This window comes from Trichechus manatus, unplaced genomic scaffold, assembly GCF_000243295.1.
Source record: "Trichechus manatus latirostris isolate Lorelei unplaced genomic scaffold, TriManLat1.0 scaffold00121, whole genome shotgun sequence".
In the NCBI taxonomy this organism is placed as follows: Eukaryota; Metazoa; Chordata; class Mammalia; order Sirenia; family Trichechidae; genus Trichechus; species Trichechus manatus.
In genome coordinates, this window is record NW_004444057.1 from 8,689,572 (window position 1) to 8,710,313 (window position 20,742).

A 20,742-nucleotide genomic window follows, 5' to 3' on the forward strand; every position below is an offset into this window, starting at 1 on the left:
AGGGATGAGACCAGTGGAGTATCTTAGATGGCTGCTCACAGGCTTTTAAGACCCCAGACGCTACTCACCAAGGTAGAATGTAGAACATTGTCTTTGTAAACTGTGTTATGCCAGTTGAGCTGGACTTTCCCTGACAGAGGTGTAAATCTTTATAGAAGCAGACTACCACGTATTTCTCCCACAGAGTGGCTGGTGAGCTTGAACCACTGACCTTTCTGTTAGCAGCCAAATGCCTTAACCATTGCACCATCAGGGCTTCTTGTCTTGTGAACATGAAGAGATATATTTGCAGTCCTCTCACTTACCTTCAAGATTTATAGCTTTTGTATGTGATGTTCCTCTACCTGTGACACTACCCTTCCATACTTCTATTCTTTTCACATGGTGGCTTCTTCTCTTACTTTAGGTCTTACCTCAAATGCTGTCTCCTTAGAAAAACCTCGTCTGACTACCCTCCCTCGTGTCTCAGCTTCCATTGTCTTTTTCTCAGCTCTTTGTGTTTTTTTTATGATACTTTTTACATTTATAATTTCTTAAGTATATTTGTCTCAATACCTGATTGTCTTCTATCTTTCTCTCTAATATATGAGGCACATGAAGGCAGACTTCATAGCTGTTTTCATCTTCGACTGCTAGGTGCCTTGCATATTGCTATATGGTAGGTGTTCAGTTGCTAAATTTATTTTTAAAAAAAAAATCAAACCTGTTACCATCGAGTCAATTCTCACTCATAGCAACTGTATAGTACAGAATAGAACTGTCTTATAGGGTTTCCAAGGAACGGCTGGTGGATTTGAACTGCCAGCTTATAGGTTAGCAGCCAAGCTCTTAACCACTGTGCCACCAGGGCTCCAATACATTTATAATGAGCATTAAATAATCAGCAGAAAGACGCAATGGACCATAATTGCTGTTGGTGAGACTCACTGATAAACTAAGAGATAGATTTAAAAGTGAAGTTGTTTACTATCTCTCACCCTGTTTTTTTTCTTTTGTAGGAGTGAAATCTATTCCTATATATTTATTAAGTAAATAAAGCATGGCTATGTTGAAAGGATAAGGAGCCCTTGGGGTGCAGTGGTTAAGTACTCAGCTGCTAACCAAAAGGTTGGAGGTTTGAACCCACCCAATAGCTCTGTGGGAGGAAAGACCTGGTGATTTGCTTCTATAAAGATTACAGCAAAGAAAATCCTATGGGGCAGTTCTGCTCTGTCACATGGGATTGCTATGAGTTGGAATTGACTCAATGACACATGACAACAACAACACGTTGAAAGGATGTAACACATGAGGCCATCATGAAGGACCCCCCCCAGTAAGATCTGTAACCAGTGTTGTCATTGGCTACTATTGAGTTGGCCCCCAACTCAGAGTGACCCCATGCACAACAGGATTAGACCTTTGGAATTCATAGGGTTTTGATTAGCTAATTTTTCAGAAGTAAATTTCCAGGGCTTTCTCCCTGGAAAAGGTAGATGATTAAAACACTAACGGACTGGAATTTCATCTGGGTTCATTTTTGAATATGAATCAAATAAATGAAGCTGCTATGAAATGTCTCTAGGCTTCCTCTAATAGCCATTTCCCCCCATGTGTCACTGTTCTTCACTTGCATTCGCTTTGCTTGTCCTCAGACATGTTAAACTTGTTCCATCTCAGGGCCTTTGCTCTTCCCTTTACCCAGGAGGCTCCCCCTAGACCTCAGCCTGGCCACCTCTCTTATTCTGGGTCTCTGTTCAGATGTCACCTGTTCACACGAGTCTCTCCTCCTCTTTAGAGATGCCCCCCTCCCAGTTACTGGGGATCTCACACATGTTCTTTGAAGAGGGTAACTCATCCTCTCCGAATGGTTGCTTCCTACTCCTGCCTTGGCCCTTAGGTGTCTGGCAATATATTTCCAGGCCATTTTTTTTAAACCATTTTTTGTGTTGTGAAATAGGACACAGACAAAAATAAGTGCGCATTTGATCAAGGTAAAGCTTAAGCAATGGTTATAAAGAAAATATACATGTAACTTCGACCCAGTTGAATAAATGGAACATTGTCTGCCTCCCCTCCTACTTTTTTATTGAATAAAGGGTTGAATGAATGAATAGCTAATAAAATTATAATATATTTATAGGATAAACTACAATTCAGCAATAGAACCTGACTTGTAAATATTATTTCATGCTATTAGGAAACACAAGCTACTCTTTAATGGAGAAAACAAAGTAGGATATAATACTCAAATGCATATGTACGTGTGTGTGTAAACACACACAGGATGCATACATATATATGTGTTAATATATGCATGTTTGTGCATATGTGTATTTTGGTAGACTGGAGAGTAAGAAAAACATCCATGTATAAATATTCTATATGGTAGGATTTGGGATGATTATTTTCTTTTTTTACTGTATTTTACAAATGGTTCACTATTGAAAAATTCTGGTTTATAATCATAAAATATGTTAAGAAAGAAAATAGAGAACAGAAGTAAAAGAAAGAAAAAAATAAGGAAAAATAAAACGCTGAAGCATTCTTCCAAGGCTGCCAGAATTGTAGGCACCACCGTTGAATGAGGCTTGGAGATGAAGCCATTAGTGAGCTCAGAAAGCAAGTGTGCCTTTTGCAGCCAAGAAGTCTGATCACATAAAAACAGTCATCTCAAGATAATGTTCATGGCCTTCATTGCAGTATTTTTGTCGTCTACTTTGTGAGCGATGGGACCTGGCCTTGTTCTTGGTATCAAATTTTGGATATCTGTCATCTGTGAGGTGTTTTGCTTGACGTCAAATCCTTAGTGCAGAATTTTTTAAAGATGAGGGTTATTTGGAATAAGAATCATATGGCAGGCCCACTCTTTTTCAGATATCCTTAAAAGTAGCATGTGTTTGAAGCCAGGCAGTCTTTGGTTTGACTCCTGTCTTCACCATCTACTTGATTTGTGATCTTAGGACACAATAAATCTTTTTGAAACTCAAAATTTTCAATTGTAAAACTGATTAAATTAGTACATGCCTCCCCAGCTTGCTGTGTAGATTAAATGGAATAATGTGTATGAAGTGCCTGGCATCATTGCTAACTATCATTGTTTGCTTTTAAATATTTTAAAATAGGTTTGAAATAGATAAAGGACTGTATAATTTTTCAACCTAGATAACTAGAAAAAAGGCAAAGCCATAAACAGAGATACAAATTTAGAGAGGAGATGTTAGTTTGGGGAGAAAGATGATACAACTTTAGTGAGATAAGAAGTATTTAGTTAAGCAAATAATTGATAGAGAAGAGTCTTAGGTCAATGTAATGTTCATGGAGAAGGAAAGCGATAAGGGGTCAAATGCTGTAAAGAGGAGAATAATAAAGGAGAAGAGGAAATTGTAGGTGGCCTCAGAACAATTTCTGAGTTCAGTGGGGGAGATAAACTAGAATGTATGTAGACATATAGGTAAAACGCAGGTGGTGGTGGTGTTTTTGTATGCCTTGTAGTCGATTCCAACTCATAGGGACTCTATACGGTAGAGTAGAAATACACCGTAGGGTTTCCTAGGCTGTAATCTTTATGGGAGCAGATTGCCAGGTCTTTTCTCCCATGGAGTCACTGGTGGGTTCAAAACATAATGGTGACTTTTTTTGTTAGCAGCCTAGCACTTAACCACCGCATCACCAAGGCTCCTTAGAATGCAGGTAGCAAGCAGATATGAAATGATGTGTTAAAACCAAAAATTAATTTGGAAATTGGGAGGCCTAGATTCTAGCCCTGACCCTCTGATTAACTCTGATTTTAAGCAAGTCATGCAACATTTCTTAGTTTAGGTTTTCTTGATTTTAAAACTCCAGCAATGGCCACATGATTTCTAAGTTTCCCTCTACCATTGCAGTTTTATGATTTGCTTTGAAGCCCTTCGGCAGGCAAAGAAGACAACACATAAAAGTTTTTTCTAAAGATAAAACATGGGCACACAAGGAAGCCAACTATTGGAAATGCCTGAGGGAGGAAATAAAATTCTAATCCCATCCAAGACGTAGTTGCAGGTAGAGTGAATAGATGATCTTTGGAATGGATGGATTGGGATACTGTCTTAATTATCTAGTGCTGTCATAACAGAAATACCACAAGTGGATGGCTTTAACAAACAGAAATTTATTCTTTCACAGTTTAGGAGGCTAGAAGTCCGAATTCAGGGCGCCAGCTCCAGGGGAAGGCTTTCTCTCTCTGTTGGTCCTGGGGGAAGGTCCTTGTCATCAATCTTCCCCTGGGCTAGGAGGTTTTCAGCACAGGGATCTAAAGTCCGAAGGACGTGCTCCACTCCTGTCTTTTCTTCTTGGTTGTAGTGGGTCCTCTCTCTCTGCTCACTCCTTTCTGCTTTTATCTCTTGTAGGGTGGCGAAGGGAAGTGACTCAAGATACAGCCTACCCTAATCCTACCTCATTAACATAACAACACAACCTAATCCTCATTTACATGACCTATTCCTGCCTCTTTAACATAAAAGACAGCTGACTCCCAAATGGGACCATAACCACAAACACAGAGGCTAGGATTTATAGCATCACAAAATGGAGGATAATCAGATCACAAAATGGAGGACAAACACAAAATACTGGGGATCATGGCCTAGCAATGTTGACACATATTTGAGGGGACACAATTCAATCCATGGCAGATACCTTTTCCTTTGATATCAAAAGAGAAGAGTATCATGAGTTAAAAGCAACATTCCTTCAGCACCTGCTATGTACCAAACATTTTTGCTTGGTATTGAAGGCATGAAAATGAACACTTAGCTCAAATTCTCCCCTCAAGTAGCTCATGGTCTAATCAGAGAGACATGAAAACAATAACCACATAGACGTATTGTGCAGTAACAGAAAATGTACAGTACAAAAGTGGATAGGGAAGGCAATGGCTACTTTCTTTGGAGAGAGAAGGGGCATGGCTTGATTTTGAAGAACTGATAGCTTGTGCACTGAGAGTAACATTCTGAAAAAAGACTATATATAGAGTGTATAATGCAGCAAAATATGATCATTTGACTAAAAGTTATCCTGAAATATATTAAAATATAAAGTTTGTTCACTCAATAAAAATTTGTTTGTATGGTTACATATGAAGTTTGTGTAGCAGAAATGAAACTGGAGAGGTAGGCAAGTGTTTACCGTAAAAAGCTTTATGTATATTTTTTCATTAAGAATTTGGAGTATATCCTTGTGGGCATAAAAGGAAGACATTTAAAGAGTTAAGTCAGAAAGTGTGTTTTAGAATGGTGAAATGAAAGGATAGATATGGTATGAGAGGTGTATTTACATACATAAATGTCGATATATAATGCATGAGAAATCACTTCCATTTACAGTAATATTAAAATGAATTTTTATTTGAATAAAGCATAAAACAAACTTATAATTGAAGAAGCCCTGGCAGCACAACAGCTAAGTGCTTGGCTGCTAACTGAAAGTTTGGTGGTTTGAACCCACCCTGTGTCTCCGCAGGAGAAAGACCTGGCAGTCTGCTCCCATAAAGATTACAGCCTAGCAAGCCCTATGGGGAAGTTCTACTCTGTCTCATGGGGTCGCTACAAGTCAAAATTGACTCAGCAGCATCTGACAACAACAACATTATAATTGATGTTAGCTGTGTGTTATGCTTACATTTTAAACTATATAATACTTGATTTACTTAACGATGTGTACCTTATAACATTGTCATGTAAGAAAATACTTAGAAAATAAGACCAAACTTGCATAGAAGTCAGATCATATACAGCCTTAGACGTTTGCATAACATGTTTTTACAAGCACATACCTATGCCAAATCCTTTCAACAACTTCTGTTACTACTGTTTAGAAATAAAACACACATGCTTCTTCCAGTATTGCACTAATTCTCCAATTCATTTTATATGTATGATAGCCTAATCGTCCTAAAACATCCAAGACATTGACTTTCTTTTCTTATAAGAACTTTGTCATTTGCTGTCCCCAGTAATATGGGTGCGTCTTATTTACTGGCTAAGTTTTCCAGTTCTCTGCTAAAGCCAGACATCTTCTCCAACTGTTTCCTGAGCTCCACATCCTCTTTGTCCTTTCTCATAATCCCTTCTCTCATAATTCCTCCTTGCCCCAATCTTGTTCAAGTCCTACTATCTTTCAAGACCTTTCTCATATCCTGGAATTATAATGATCTGCACTGGTGGTTCAGTGGTAGAATTTTTGCCTTCCATGTGGGAGACCCAGGTTTGATTCCTGGCCAGTGCAGCTCGTGTGTAGCCACCAGCAGTCTGTCAGTAGAGGCTTGCATGTTGCTGTGATGCTGAATGCGTTTCAGTGGAGCTTTCAGACTAAGATGGCCTAGGAAGAAAGATCTGGTGATCTACTTCTGAAAAGTAGCCAATGAAAACCCTGTGCATCATGATGATCAGATCCCCATCTATCATGAGATGGCACAGGACTGGGCAGAGTTTCGTTCTGTTGTGCATGGGGTTGCCATGAGCTGGGCCAACTTGATGGCTGCTAACAACAATTGCCTTCCTCATGTCCTTTTGCACTTATTGTATTTAGTTTTTGTAATATGCTATTTATTTTTTAACAGCATAATGTGACAGCCTCTTACAATATTCAGAACTTAATGAGTGGTCAATAAATATTTGTTCTATAGAGCCTTAGATATATACCTTCAGTCAGTTCACTGAAAGTTCACCTGGAAAACCAAGATTCTAGAAAATGAAAAAAAAGAGATTTGCAAGAAAGAAGCAAGAGAAAACTTGAGACAATTACAGTAGTACTTCCGTTATGTAAGTGAGCAGGAAGTGAGGCATGAAAGTGAAATAGTTGTCACAGGAGGAGTGGGGAAAAGATTAGAGTGTAGATTGCTTTGTGTTCCATCTAATTTTTTAGTTATGCTTAGATTAGAGTTTTAGAATCTGTTAATATATTTAATAGATCATAATTTGAATTTGAACAAATGAACCTTTTCTATTTGGTGAATTGAAGCAATAATATGTAAACATCCTTGCACATTGATCATATCAATTTTCATGTGGTGATTAGAAGTTGGGGCAAGTATCAGTACACTTACATGGAGACCTATGTTAGTCATTGTGTAAAGCATTAAAAAAAACCCAAGCTGTTGTCTTCAAGTCAATTCTGACTCATAGCGACCCTATAGGACAGAGTAGAACTGCCCTATATGGTTTCCAAGGAACAGCTGGTGGATTCAAACTGCCGAGCTTTTGGTTAGCAGCTGAGCTCTTAACCACTGAATGACCAGGGCTCCTATAAAAAGCATAGAGACATCTAAATAGAGAAAAAATAAAATACTAGAACCAATAAGAAATAAATGTCTGGCAGTTTATTTTCACATACGCAGTCATAATTTGCAAAAAACTGGTAGTCTTACAAAATTGTCAAGTCAAACAATAACTTTAAATGACGAAGGAACAGATTCCATCATATGAGAAAATGCATATGATGACAGAACTAAGGTATGAAACAGCTAACATAATGCATTTCCAGATATTTGCATGAAATGTCTCAAAATGTACCTACTCCTCAGTTATCAAACGATCTAATTAGCCAACATTTTGCATTTACGACATTAGTAAAAAATCTACCATCCAACTATTTTGCACATTAACAATGTACGTCTGGCAGTAACGAATGTTGAGCTGTGAGGTGACAGTAACGCTGGCTGTGATGATTAAGGTTATGGGTCATGATTCTCAGTGATTTGGCAATTAGATAATGATGTACTCTGGCAGTTATGATGTAGTCATCTTCCATTTAGTGATCTGATGTGGTCATCCTCCATTTTCACATAATGCTGATTTTTGCATAATGACCTGGTCTTTGGAACCTAACCATGCTGACAGGTGAGGAGTGGATATAGATAAAATAATTTTGAAAAGAAATTTCTAAAAAATCAATCTGGAAGAAAAACATGTATATAATTTAAATGTATTTTTAATAAAGCCTAGAGCCACTTTAATTCACATAATCTTTTCTTTCTTTGAAACTGTCCATTCTAAAACTGAGAGGAAAATATTTGCGCTAAAGCAGATGCTGCCAAATTGTGGATTGTTGAACACAGTGACACTTGTGCAGAGAGATTATTTTGGGGTTTGTAGTCTTCCATGGCTTGTCAAATCACGGTGAAGATAACATAATCTTCTTTGTTAATGGAAAAAGTGAGCCCTTTGTGGGGAAACAGAAAACCTCAAGATTTTCTGCATGTCTGCTTAAGTAACTCAGTGCCCTGAAAGATACTGACTCAAGTGGGAGCACTTTTCTGCACCATTGGTTAGAGTTCTGGTCATAGTCAGAAAGTCCACATTGTGTCACTTGGTTCTAAATATGCCCCAGAGTGAACTGAGTCTGGCATACAGTGCTCAGACAGTAAATATATGTTGAATGAATGAGTCACCATTTATATTTATTCCAACATTTTATTTTCTTTTTAAAAGTATCATTCCTGTTTTCTAACATAGCAGATAATTACATATTATGAAGAGGTTTTCGAATCTTAATTTTTAAAAAAAGCATTTATTTTAGACTATTTAATATTCTAATACTAGAAACAAATATTAAAAAACTTTGATTCTTTGGAGTATATGAGTTCTTCAGTTCATATTTAGTATTTATTCATCCCTGTTTGGGTGCTCATATTTAGTGTGATCATTCTCGTCATTAAAATGAAAATAAGAGCAAATATTTATTGAGTACTTACCCAGTGTCAGGTCCTATGATAAGAGCATTACATGCATTTTGAAAAATTTAATACTCAAAACAACTCTATGAAGTTGTTCAGATAAAGGCACTGTAATTTTCTCATAGTTACATGAGTAGTAGTAAGTTATAAACCCAAATAATCTAAGCCAAGAATCTGTTCTTGGGGTCATTAAAATTTACACATTGGTATGCAATTAAATTTTATAAGGTTTAGTGGTATAAATCTTTGTTTATAATCCATTGAAAGACTGTATCAAATGATGTAAGTTTATGATTTAGGTAAACTGAGCATATTTACCTGAGATTTTCTCAATGAGCATCATAAAAGTTATCTTAATTACCAGCCACACTCTTGGTTTTATTAGTGGCCTTAAATACTGAATGAATCTCAGAATTACAATAATATATAAGACAAGAATAAAATATTTCTATATTTTCACAATCTAGATCGATGATATATATTGTGACAGCATTTATCCTCAATTCACACGTAGATTATACTACATCTTTAGTGACCAGTATTTTATGTTTTCATATTTAAGACTTTTTTTTTTCCCTCATCAAATTAGGCTCAAGGGAAAATTTTCTGGATATCATGGAACTACTTTAGAATTGAAGCTAATTTTAGATTTTGAGAGAAGCAAGACATGTATGGAATACAAAATAATTAATTGGAGATTATATTAAAATTACACAAAAATATTTAGCCTAGATATGTTACAAGGGTATCTATTTGTTATAGTTTTCTTTTTTTAATTGAGCATAATTGTATTTTATGGTTTCAACTCTCTGCTCCCAATTGAGTGACTTAAAAACATGGCACTGTATGAAATAAAATTTAAGTTAGTGATGCTTCCTTTTTACTCTAATTTATTGTCCAAAGGATTTTTAATGAAGAAGGTTTAGAAGAAGCCTTTAAGAATATTTCATACATTAATTTCAATGTTAGTCTCCTAAATAATGAATATCAAAAAGTTGGACTGTGGGATGTATGCAATTAAAAATTGTATTGCTCTTTCTGTACATGATATACATGTAAGTGACCCCACGGGTCTCCCAAAGTCAGCCTTTAACATTCCAGAAACTTTTACTGTGCATCTGTTGCTGGCATCTAGCCTCCCACCCACACAGGCTAAGACTGACTAAATGAAGTTTATGCTAGTGCAATAAAATACATAAAGATGAAGTAATAAAATGGGAAGATGGAAGATAGTTACCATACAAATGGAGTTGCTAAAATAGCTTCAATAGAAAACTTTCATTTGCACATATGTGAAAGATAAACAGAGAGTATGTGAGTAGGGGAACCTAGAAAGTAATTTCTTTAACGGTATTGCTTACATATCTTTTTATATTATGTATTCCAGATGGGATTTATACAGATCAATGAGGACTTCATATTTATTGAGCCACTCAATGACACAATGGCCATAACAGGTCACCCACACCGTGTATATAGGCAGAAAAGGTCCATGGAGGAAAAAGTCACAGAGAAGCCCGCTCCTCACAGTCATTACTGTGGTGTCATTTCAGGTAATGCCTTCTCCTGAAAGGACTTAACTAAATACACAATATGAGATGAATCCTTTAAAAATTTTTCTCTCCTTTTGTCTCTCTCTCTTTCTGTTATCCATCTGTGTGTCTGCTTTATCTTCTTTTTTATGTGAACTCATTTTTGGTTAATGACAACTAAATTTATACATTTTAGACTTATCTTTTGGTTTTCTATGAAGCACTACATTTCAATTCCAAAACATGGAAATTCATAAGGACTTCAGAGATTAACATACAGCATGTTCTGTACCTTGCTTGAACTGTGAAGTGTGCCTCGTCGGATAGTGTTCACTTCACTGGAATAGAAATGACACTGAGAGAATTCCAGATCTCCTGAAACTGAATACCGTGAGCTCATAGCCTTATTTTAGTCCATCTCTATGAGAACGTCATAGATATCCCTTTACTTTGACTGGAAGTGTCCCCTTCTTCTTTTTTTTTTTTTCTTTGACCCATATTAAACATCATCTTAGAGGTTAAAATTAGCAGAGGAATAGAAAGAAAAGATTTGTACCTTTAATTTTTATTCTCAGTTTCATATGCCCTTAAGTCTGGAAATTTCAGAGCCCCATAAACATTCCCAATCATCAAATCAAGTCCTCATTTCTAATTGTCTGCCAGATCTTCACAGAAATAAAAGAAGGGTGACTCTTTTGTGCACTTCTGTATTCATTTTAGGCAGAGATCTGTGGTGGTTTTAAGAAAGGTAAGGGAAATTAATGATTTCTGTTACATAAGTAGGATCTGAAAGCCGTAGCTAATGGTCATAAAAAATGAGATGTTTCCCTAGGTATTTACTCCAGACATTTCAGTGAATAATGTAACCAATTAGAATTTGAGGAAATATGACTTTTATTGAAGAGTTCCTGGTATACTTAAAGACTTTAAAAGTGGACTTGCAGATTTAAAATGTAGTGCTAATGTAATTAGTGCCAAGATGCCAATTCTAAAATTGATTATGGTGTTCGAGATTGATTTCGGTACATGAATTGAGACAATAGGTGACGTTTGCAGAGTCCATAGCATGTTCACGTCATCAGTTGTCTAGAGTTTTCAGATTCAGGAAGAATTATGTTTCTGTTTAGAATGTATTTATCTCTGTGCTTTCTGTCTTCTTTTGTGAAAGCTCATGATATCTGTCTGTATGGGTGTCATCTTCACAAGTGGTTAAGTGAGTTTATTTCCATGTCACACTATTCAGTGTTCAATATCAAGCCTCTTCAGTATTCTAAGAGCAGTAAACACAGGCGGTAAACACAGCAGAACATAAGTCATAGCATTATGAAGAAGTACAAGAAGAGCTTTTGTATTCTGAAATGGTAAAACAACAACAACAACAACAACAGCTTGGATTTAGAGGTTGACTTGTATGAGTTATCTTGAAAATCTGTACTATCCAACATTCAAACCATAGTTAGCTCCAGCTGTTCTAATTACTCATGTACGTTGATGACACAAAGCAGGCTTTGCATGCCATTAAGCATGGAGAAAGATGTCTAGAAAATTCCTAATTTTAATAGGTTAACAAAGCATAAATACATGGTTCATATTTTGAAAACATTGTTCATAAAATTTCTGTTATATGGTTTCTGTTAGGCATGTCTGTTACAGATTAATGTTTATTTACTATGTTCAAAGACTGACATATACATACATGAATGCTAAGCTATCATCAGCTTGATGATTTTCTGTGCTTACCTATCTTCAGATACTTTTTGAAGGTCCAGAATTGTTTTAAATTTTAAAATGGGCAATCCATGAAATAAAAAATTCATTTACTTGTACTGATACGTCTAACTGTAGCTCTTCTTACTTCAGGCTGATGTATTACAATATTAATAACATGATTCCATTTGGATAATGTTGCGGTATTCGCCTTTATAAAATGGAATCATAATTCTGTTTTTGCACTATTCAATTTCATCATTTTAGTGCCTTAGGTATATTATTTATTTACACATATTGATTACATGATTATTTTTTCCAAACAAGGGCCTTCATATTTTAGGGTGACTTTGTTGTGTCCTTTTATTAAAAAAGGAAGGGAAGGAAATTGTGGTTGAGTGTCAGAGGTGCTGGGTTCAAGGTCCAGCACCAGTAAGGTAATGCTGTGCCACTCCCTTATCTGTTGAACCTTAGCTTTTTAATTTATAGCAGAAATATGGCCAGTTACCTCACAGGAATGTAGAGGCAGATGGCACAGCTCTTATTCTCAAGAGGTGAACAATTTATTATTTTAGACAAACTGATCAGTCAACAATTATATCATAGTATGATAAGAACTATGACAGAGTCAGGATTCTAAGCTTCTGAGAGTGCACAGCTGAGCATCAAAGGTCAAGTAAAACTTATCCAGGGTAGGAGGAGAAGAGGGAGCAGAGTGTGCACATTAAGATAATGGCCATAGTGGTCAGCCTGCCTGTGTTCATATCCTAGTCCTACTGCTTACTAGGTACGTGACCTTGGGCAACTTTATCTCTCAGAGCCTTTGCTTACAATATACAAATTGGGGATATTGATACCTGAACCTCAGGACTGTTGTCAGAATTCATGACTTTGTGTGTGCAAATGAAAAATGCACGTGAAAATTTTAGCGCGTGTTGATAGGTAGGGAAAGAGAATTTCAGGAAAAGGGAACAGCACATTCAAAGGTATGAAGATGGGAGAAAGTGTCAACAAGAGGAGCAAGTGCCTGTAGTACCAGTATGAGATACAGCCCTGCAAAGATAGTCCTGGACTAGATAATGAAGCCCCTGGTAAGGGCTTCAGCCTAGAAGCCAAGGATGGTCCTTGAATATTTTAAGCAAACGTGTGACATTATCAGTACGTATTCCTTAACATTTTGGTATAAACTTATGAGTATGCCTAGAACTGTTTGAAAGAGAAAGAGTTTTATAGAATTGAGGAAGACTGATCTATTAAAGGTATGAGCAGGACATAGAGATCACCCCTGTTCTTAGAGCTAACGTAACCAGGCAGCTACTAAAATAGCTCCCAGTCTCCATCTGTAATTGTGGTGGAGATGATTGTGTGGTGTGGAGGGTATTGTGGAGCGCACACAGTGAGCACCGGTGAACATGCGTTTTAAAATGTCTTCTCTAACCAGAAGTACAATATCAACTACATTGTTTTTATATAAGCGTATGGGTAGAAAATGACCTCACGATTTAGGAGATGAAAAATGAACTCAGCATAGTTGATGTAGACAATGAATATCAAAGGACACATCTTAATAAAAATATTACTGTAATATTCATGCTTTTCACACACAGTGGCTAAATTGTATGATGGAGTCTACCATGAAGTTGAGAATTCTAAAAATCCTAGAATCTTCCAGGTAGCCGATTTAAACGTAACAAGCAAATAAGGAGGCGTGAAGCTGACTGGGGCCAACACAGCTGTCGCTAACTGAGGCAATAAAGAAAACATACTTTTCTGTCTCTTTCTTATGCAATCTACCTACTACTCTTGTTACTCTTAACAAGCCCCCCTTTTTGTACACTCTTCATCTTCTTGGTTTCTATTTTAGCTCTCCTGTTATTTTTCTTAAATCTGTCTCCTAAATGGCCATGGCTTCTTCGATATGTGTTGTTGTTGTTAGTTGCCATTGAGTTGGCTCTGACTCACAGCGACTTTATGTATAACAGAAGGAATGTTGCCTGGTCCTGCACCATCTTTATGATTGTTGGTTTGTTTCAGTCCATTGTTGATGCTATTATGTAGTACCTTGCAACCTAGGGGGCTTATCTTCCAGCACTATGTCGGACAGTATTCTGTTGTGATCCACAGGGTTTTCATTCACTATTTGTTGGAAGTAGATTACCAGGCCTTTCTTCCTAGTCTGTCTTAGTCTGGAAGCTCCACTGAACCCTGTCAACCGTGGGTAGTCCTGCTGGTATTTGAAATAACAGTGGCATAGCTTCCAGCATCACAGCAACACACAAGCCACAACAGTATGAGAAAATGATAGACAGGTGGTGGTTTTCTATATGTATGCCCCTAAACGTAGGTATTTTCCAACGCATTCTCCTTTTCTTTCTATTTCTCCACATACTTTCCTGCCCATTTTTTGCCCATTGCTGTTGAGTTGATTCTGACTCATAGCCACCCTATACTTTCCTACAGTGATAAAATCTAAATCTGTGGTTTCAGTTCCTACCTAAACATTGGTAAGTTCCAAACAATTTTTCTTTCATCCTCTCTCCTGAGTTCCAGATGTGTAGTCACTTCTATTCAGATGTCTCTCAGGTACCTTCTCTTGGACGCTTTTTAGCTATTGGATGCATCCTTCTTAATCTCACATGCTTAGTAAAAGTTAACACTGGTGATAGCTACCACTTACCATACTTGGTGCATATTTGTTGGATATTACTCAGAGTTTCTCATTTCCTTTCAAGCTCAATGAAATATTCATCTGGGAGAACTTCCAGGAATGAGTATATATAGAGAAATTTCTCTTGATGAGTTTATTAGGTGTTGACCCTGCCAAGATGAGTCTCTTCATGTACTTGTAGGAATGTTCCTTACTCAATATTTATCATAAGATAATGTGTATCTGTATATAGGATTGTTAAGATGTCAGTACTGTCCAAAGTGATCCACACATTTAATGCAATCCCTATCAAAATTCCAACAGCCTTTTATGTGGAAATGGAAAAGCCGATTCTCAAATTTATATGGCATTGTAAGAGGCCCTAAAGAAAGAAAACATTCTTGAAAAAGGAAGATTAAATTAGGAGGACACACATTTTGTGATTTTAAAATGTATTATAATGCTACAGTAATAAAAATGTACTGGTACTGGTATAAGTATAGACATGTAGACCAATGGAATAGAATTGAGTCCAGAAATAAATCCATACATCTATGGTCAATTGACTTTTTTAATTGTTGTGCTTTAGATGAAGGTTTACAGAGAAAATTAATTTCCCACTCAATAGTTTATACACAGATTTTTCCATGACATTGGTTGGTCAGCACTCTCCCCATTACCACCCTGAGTTCCCCATTTCCATTTGTCTGGTTTTCCTGCCTCTTTCTGCCTTATCATCTTTGCTTTTGGGCATATGTTGTCCTTTTGGTCTAATGTAAATGATTGTTCTAAGGAGCACTTTCCTCACGTGTGTTGTTTATTTATAGACCCATCTATTTGGCTGAAAGGTGATCTGTGGGAATGGATTCATGTCAAAGTTAGAAGAGTATCTAAGGGCCGTAGTCTCCGAGGTTCCTCCAGTCTCTCTCAGACCAGTAAATCTGGTCTTTTTTATGAATTTGAATTTCGTTCTACATATTTTTTCCCCGAATTTAACCAGGAACTGTGATCCTAGTCACAGTGGTTGGTAGTGGTAGTTGGGGACCATCTAGTTCTTCTGGTCTCAGGTTGGTAGAGGCTGCGGTTCCGTGGTCCATTATGGTCAATTGATTTTTGATGAGGATGCTGTGCCCACACAATGGGGAAAGGATAGCTGGGTCTCCAAAAGAATAAATTTGGATCCATACCTCGTGCCATATACAAAAATTAATTCAAAATGGATCAATGACCTAAATGTAAGAACTGTTGTTGTTAGTTGCTGTTAAATTGATTCTGACTTGTGATGACCCCATGTGTGAACTGCTCCATAGGGTTTTTAAGTCTGTGGCCTTTTGGAAGCAGATCACCAGGCCTATCTTCCGAGGTGCCTCTGGGTGGGTTCAAACTGCCAACCTTTCAGCTAGTAGTCGAGTGTTTTACCGTGTGCACCACTCAGGCACCTAATGTAAGAACTAAAACCATAAAAATCTTAATAAATAGCATAAGACTTTGTTTTTGACAATGGATTCTTAGTTATAGCACCAAAAATATGAGCAAAAAGATAAAAATAAATAGAAAATGATAAAAATAAAGATAAACTGGACCTCAATAAAATTGGAAGCTTTTGTGCATGAAAGGATTTTATCAAGAAAGTGAAGAGACAACCTATAGAATCAGAGAATATAATTGGAAACCATATATCTGATAAGGGTTTAATATCCACAATATGTAAAGAGCTCCTGCAACTCAACATTAAAACGACAACCCAATTCAAAATGGGCAAAAAACTTGATAGACTTTCTCCTAAGAAGATATATAAATGGCCAATAAGTATATGTAAAGATGCTCAACATCATTAGTCATAAGTGAATCACAAAAGTTAGCCACAATGAGATGCCGTTTCACACCCACTAGGATGGTTATTAGAGTTCCTGGGTGGCACAAACGGTTAAACACTGGACTACTAACTGAAAGGTTGGTGGTTCAGACCCACGCAGAGGTACCTCAGAAGTAAAGCCTGGCGACCTACTTCCAAAAGGCCATGACCTTGAAAGCCGTATGGAGTGTAGTTCTACTTGGTAGACATGGGGTCGCCATGAGTCAGAATCGACGGCAGCTAACAACAAGAGGATGGCTGTCTTAGGCTGGGTTCTCTAGAGAAGCAAAACCAGTAAAGCGTATAAATATATATATAGAGAGAGATTTATATCAAGGAAACAGCTCATGCGATTGTAGAGGCTAGAAAGTCCCAAGTCCGTGGATCAGGGTAGAGGCCTCTCCCAAGTCATGCAGCCGCAGAAGCTGGCAAGCCCAAGATTGGTAGGTCGGAGAGCAGGGCTCCTGCTCACAGGCTGTGAAGGTTGACGAATTCCAAGATCAGCAGGCAAGCCCACAAGATTTCCTGATTCACGTAGCTGCAGGGGCTGGCAAACCCAAGATCGGCAAGTCAGAGAGCAGGGCTCCACTCACAGGCTGTGAAGATTGACGAATTCCAAGTTCAGCAGATAAGCTGACAGCTTAAGTCCAAGAACCAGCAATGAGATGACAGGAGGCAGCTGCAGGATCCAGAGAGAGCAAAAAGCCAGAACATCTGCTTATATTCAGATGCAGGCCACAACCCTAAGGAGACTCCCTTTCATCTGATTGGCTACTTACAGTATATTCAATCATGGGAGGGATTACATTAAAACACTGAGAATCACAGCCCAGCCAAGTTGACACACCATCTTAACCATCACAATGGCTATTACTAGAAAAACAGAAGACAGAAAGTGTTGACAAAGATGTGGAGAAACTGAAACCCTAATTCATTATTGGTGAGATTGTAAAATGGTACCGTCATTCTGCAAAACAATTTGACAGTTTCTCAAATAGTTAAAAAATAGAATTGCCATATGGCCCAGCAAAATTCCACTTTAAAGTAAATGCCCCAAAGACTTGAAAGCAGGGACAGAAATAGATACTTGTATACCAGTGTTCATTACAGCATTATTTACAATAGCCAAAATGTGGAAACAACCCAAATGCCCATCAACAGATGAATGGTAAACAAAATGTGGTATATCCATACAATGGAATATTATCCGTAAAGAGAAATGAAGTTCTGATACATGTTATGACATGGACGAACCTTGAAAACATTATGTTAAGTGAAATAAGTCAGAAACAAAAGGACAAATGTTGTATGATTCCACTTACATGAAATATCTAGAATAGGCAGATGCATGGAGACCAAAGGTTATTAGTGGTTACCAGAAAGGAGGAGGGAACTTGGTTAAGGGATACTGAGTTTCTGTTTGGGGTGGTGAAGAACTTTTGGAAATAGATAATGGTGATGGTTGCACAACATGGTGAATGTAATTAATGTCACTAAATTGTATACTTAAAATGGTTAAAATGGCTCAGTTCTTGTTATATTGTACCATGATAAAATTAAAAAAAAAAACTCAAGCTATAAATTAATCCCGGAGTCATGTAAATATGTTAAACGGCAAAGCAAGGTGGAGTATGTGGTTATTAAAATATAATAGAATTGAATCGCATTGCCAAGTCAAAGTCAAGGCACCTGGAACGAGACTCGAGAAAAAGAATTTATCAAAAGTCGAGAAGATGGACTAGAATTATCTGAAAACATATCCCCAAATTCAAAACAAATTTAGAAATTTCCAGAAAATATGACTAATTAAGCACACGTCTGTATCTTCACCTTTTCAGAGACTCCACTGAAATTATAGTAAAGATGTATAAAAGATGTCATCCCACAAGTATAACTAATTTTGGAAAAGAGATGGTAGTTGTTGTGAGATTTCAACCAAGTTTAGATAGATGACGAGAGGGACAAATGATAGCTAATCTAACAATAGATTGTGCTGATGGTTGGCACATCTATATAAATTTATTAAAACTAATTGAATTGTACACTTTAAATGGGTAAATGTTGTGATATGTAAATAATACCTCAATAAAGGTGTTAAAAGTCATAAATTCATTATTGAAGCACAACATACCTATAGGAAGTACACAAATGATGTGTCCAACGCTGAATTTTCCCAAAATGAACCTAACTATGTAGCCACCACTATGATTAGAAAATACCAGCACCACAAATGTTCCCCTTGTGTCCACTCACAGGCACTAACTTCTCTTCCCTAAGATATTCATTATCCTGACTTCTAACACCATGTATTAGTCTTCCCAGTGTTTGGTATCTCTATAAATGGAATCATACACCATGCATTATCTTCTAATTGGTTTCTTTTGGTCAACTTTATGGTTGTGAGATTGATCCATATTTTGCACATCGCAGTAGGTAGTTCATTTTCATTGTTGTATAATATTCTGTTGCATGACTAGCTACCATTTCTTTATCTGTTGTACTGTTGATGGCCATTTGCACTATTAAGAATAGTTATGCTGTGAATAATTTGTACTTGTCATGTGGTATGCTAATGTATGCATTTCTGATTGGTATATGTTTAAGAGCAAAATTGCTGATCACAGGGGATACATATGCTCAGCTTTAGAAGTGTTTCAAAGTGTTTATCCCAGTTTAAACTCCCAGAAGTAGTGTATGAGAGTTCCAGTGGTCCATTCTTATCAACACTTGGTGTAGTCTCTTTAGTTTTAGCCATTCTAGGAATTTTAATTCATTTAAGGTATTGTGGTTTTAATTTACATTTTCCTGAAGACTAATGAAATTGACCACCTTCTCACATGCTAATTAGCCATTTGATTATCTTTTTTGTTAGAAATTACTGTTCAAGTCCTTTACCCATTTTTTCATTATAGTTACTGTCATTGATTGAAAGTAGTTCTGTATTCTGTAAACATATTGCAGGTATGTTCTCCCAGTTTGTAGCAAGATTTTTACTCTGTTAGTGGCAGGTTATGATAAACAGAAGTTCTTAATTTTTATGTAGTCACATTTATAAATAATTTTCTTTATGGTTACTACTTTTATTTGACTATGTTTGAGAAATCTTTATTACCCTAAAGTCATAACTTCTATGTGAGCCTGATAAATGGCAGAGCCAACTCACAAGGAACCCATTTATAATGATTTTGTAATTAGGGGCATATGCCTGAAATTAGGATCAATAGGGAAGTTACTTTAGGCACCTCTAGCAAGTAGATCTTTATTTGCCACTGGTTTTAAAAAGGAAATCATAGTATCTTTTATTTATTGAGTTATTTTGTTTATATGGAGCTCTGTGCTAGAAATTTTACTAATGTGATCTTGTTATGAGCCATCACCAACTCTAGAAAGTAGGTGTTATTATTATCCATTTTATAGATGAGGAAACTGAGGCTGAGTGGGCTATGTTACTTTCCCAAAATGACACAACTGATAATGACAGAAGTTGGTATGTTGGATTCCAAAGTCATACTCCAAAACCAAAGTTCCTTTTAGATTCTGACACCTTGTTTGCTTTTGAAACTTACTTGCTTTTGTTTGCCATTGTATCATCAGCACATGCTGGTGTTCAATAAATATTTTTTTTGGATTATTAAAAAAAGAAAGATTAATGTTATTCACTTTGTCAAGATGGAGGTACATTTGAAAATTCATTTCTTTATTGCAGATAAAGGAAGACCTAGGTCTAGAAAAATAGCCGAAAGTGGAAGAGAGAAACGGTATTCATACAAATTACCTCAAGAATACAACATAGAGACTGTAGTGGTTGCAGACCCAGCAGTGGTTTCCTATCATGGAGCAGATGCAGCCAGGAGATTCATTCTAACCATCTTAAACATGGTAGGCAAACTTTAAAGTGCGCTTGGAATTTTTTCAAGAAAACTCTAAGGAAGAAATGTGTGAGTATTTATGATGAAGTTCTTTAAAACTTAACTCATTACTGTTTCTTTCCTTTTTTGTCATCAGTAAAAAAGTACTTTAGATACACTAAATTGATCCATCTCTAACATATCAAAATAATCTTCTAGTTAAAAAAAAAAGCCTCATTGTTCATCTTGATGTGGCAAAACTCTCTATTATCCCCCCCTTGTGCCTGTGTGTGTGTGTCCTTCTCTTCATTCTTTTTTGAAAAGGCCATTTATTTAAATTAGCAGAAATGTAATAGTCAGTGTTTGCATGGCCCCACCAGAAGCACTATAGATAAATTACGAGGTGAAACAATGACAGAGGTTGGTAATCCACTGATCTCTTATATAGGTATGTAAAATTG

At 36.7% G+C, this 20,742-nt stretch overlaps 1 protein-coding gene across 1 annotated transcript in view; it reads left to right on the forward strand.

Moving 5' to 3' along the window:
* Nucleotides 1-20,742, forward strand: part of ADAMTS19 (ADAM metallopeptidase with thrombospondin type 1 motif 19) — a gene marked incomplete at its 3' end in the record, with an annotated part of 285,099 nt that overhangs the window by 45,571 nt on the left and 218,786 nt on the right. Inside the window, exons 3-4 of the mRNA XM_004384305.2 lie at nucleotides 10,080-10,245; nucleotides 20,140-20,312. Coding sequence (XP_004384362.2) covers nucleotides 10,080-10,245; nucleotides 20,140-20,312 — 339 coding nt within the window. The remainder of the gene's footprint in view (nucleotides 1-10,079; nucleotides 10,246-20,139; nucleotides 20,313-20,742) is intronic.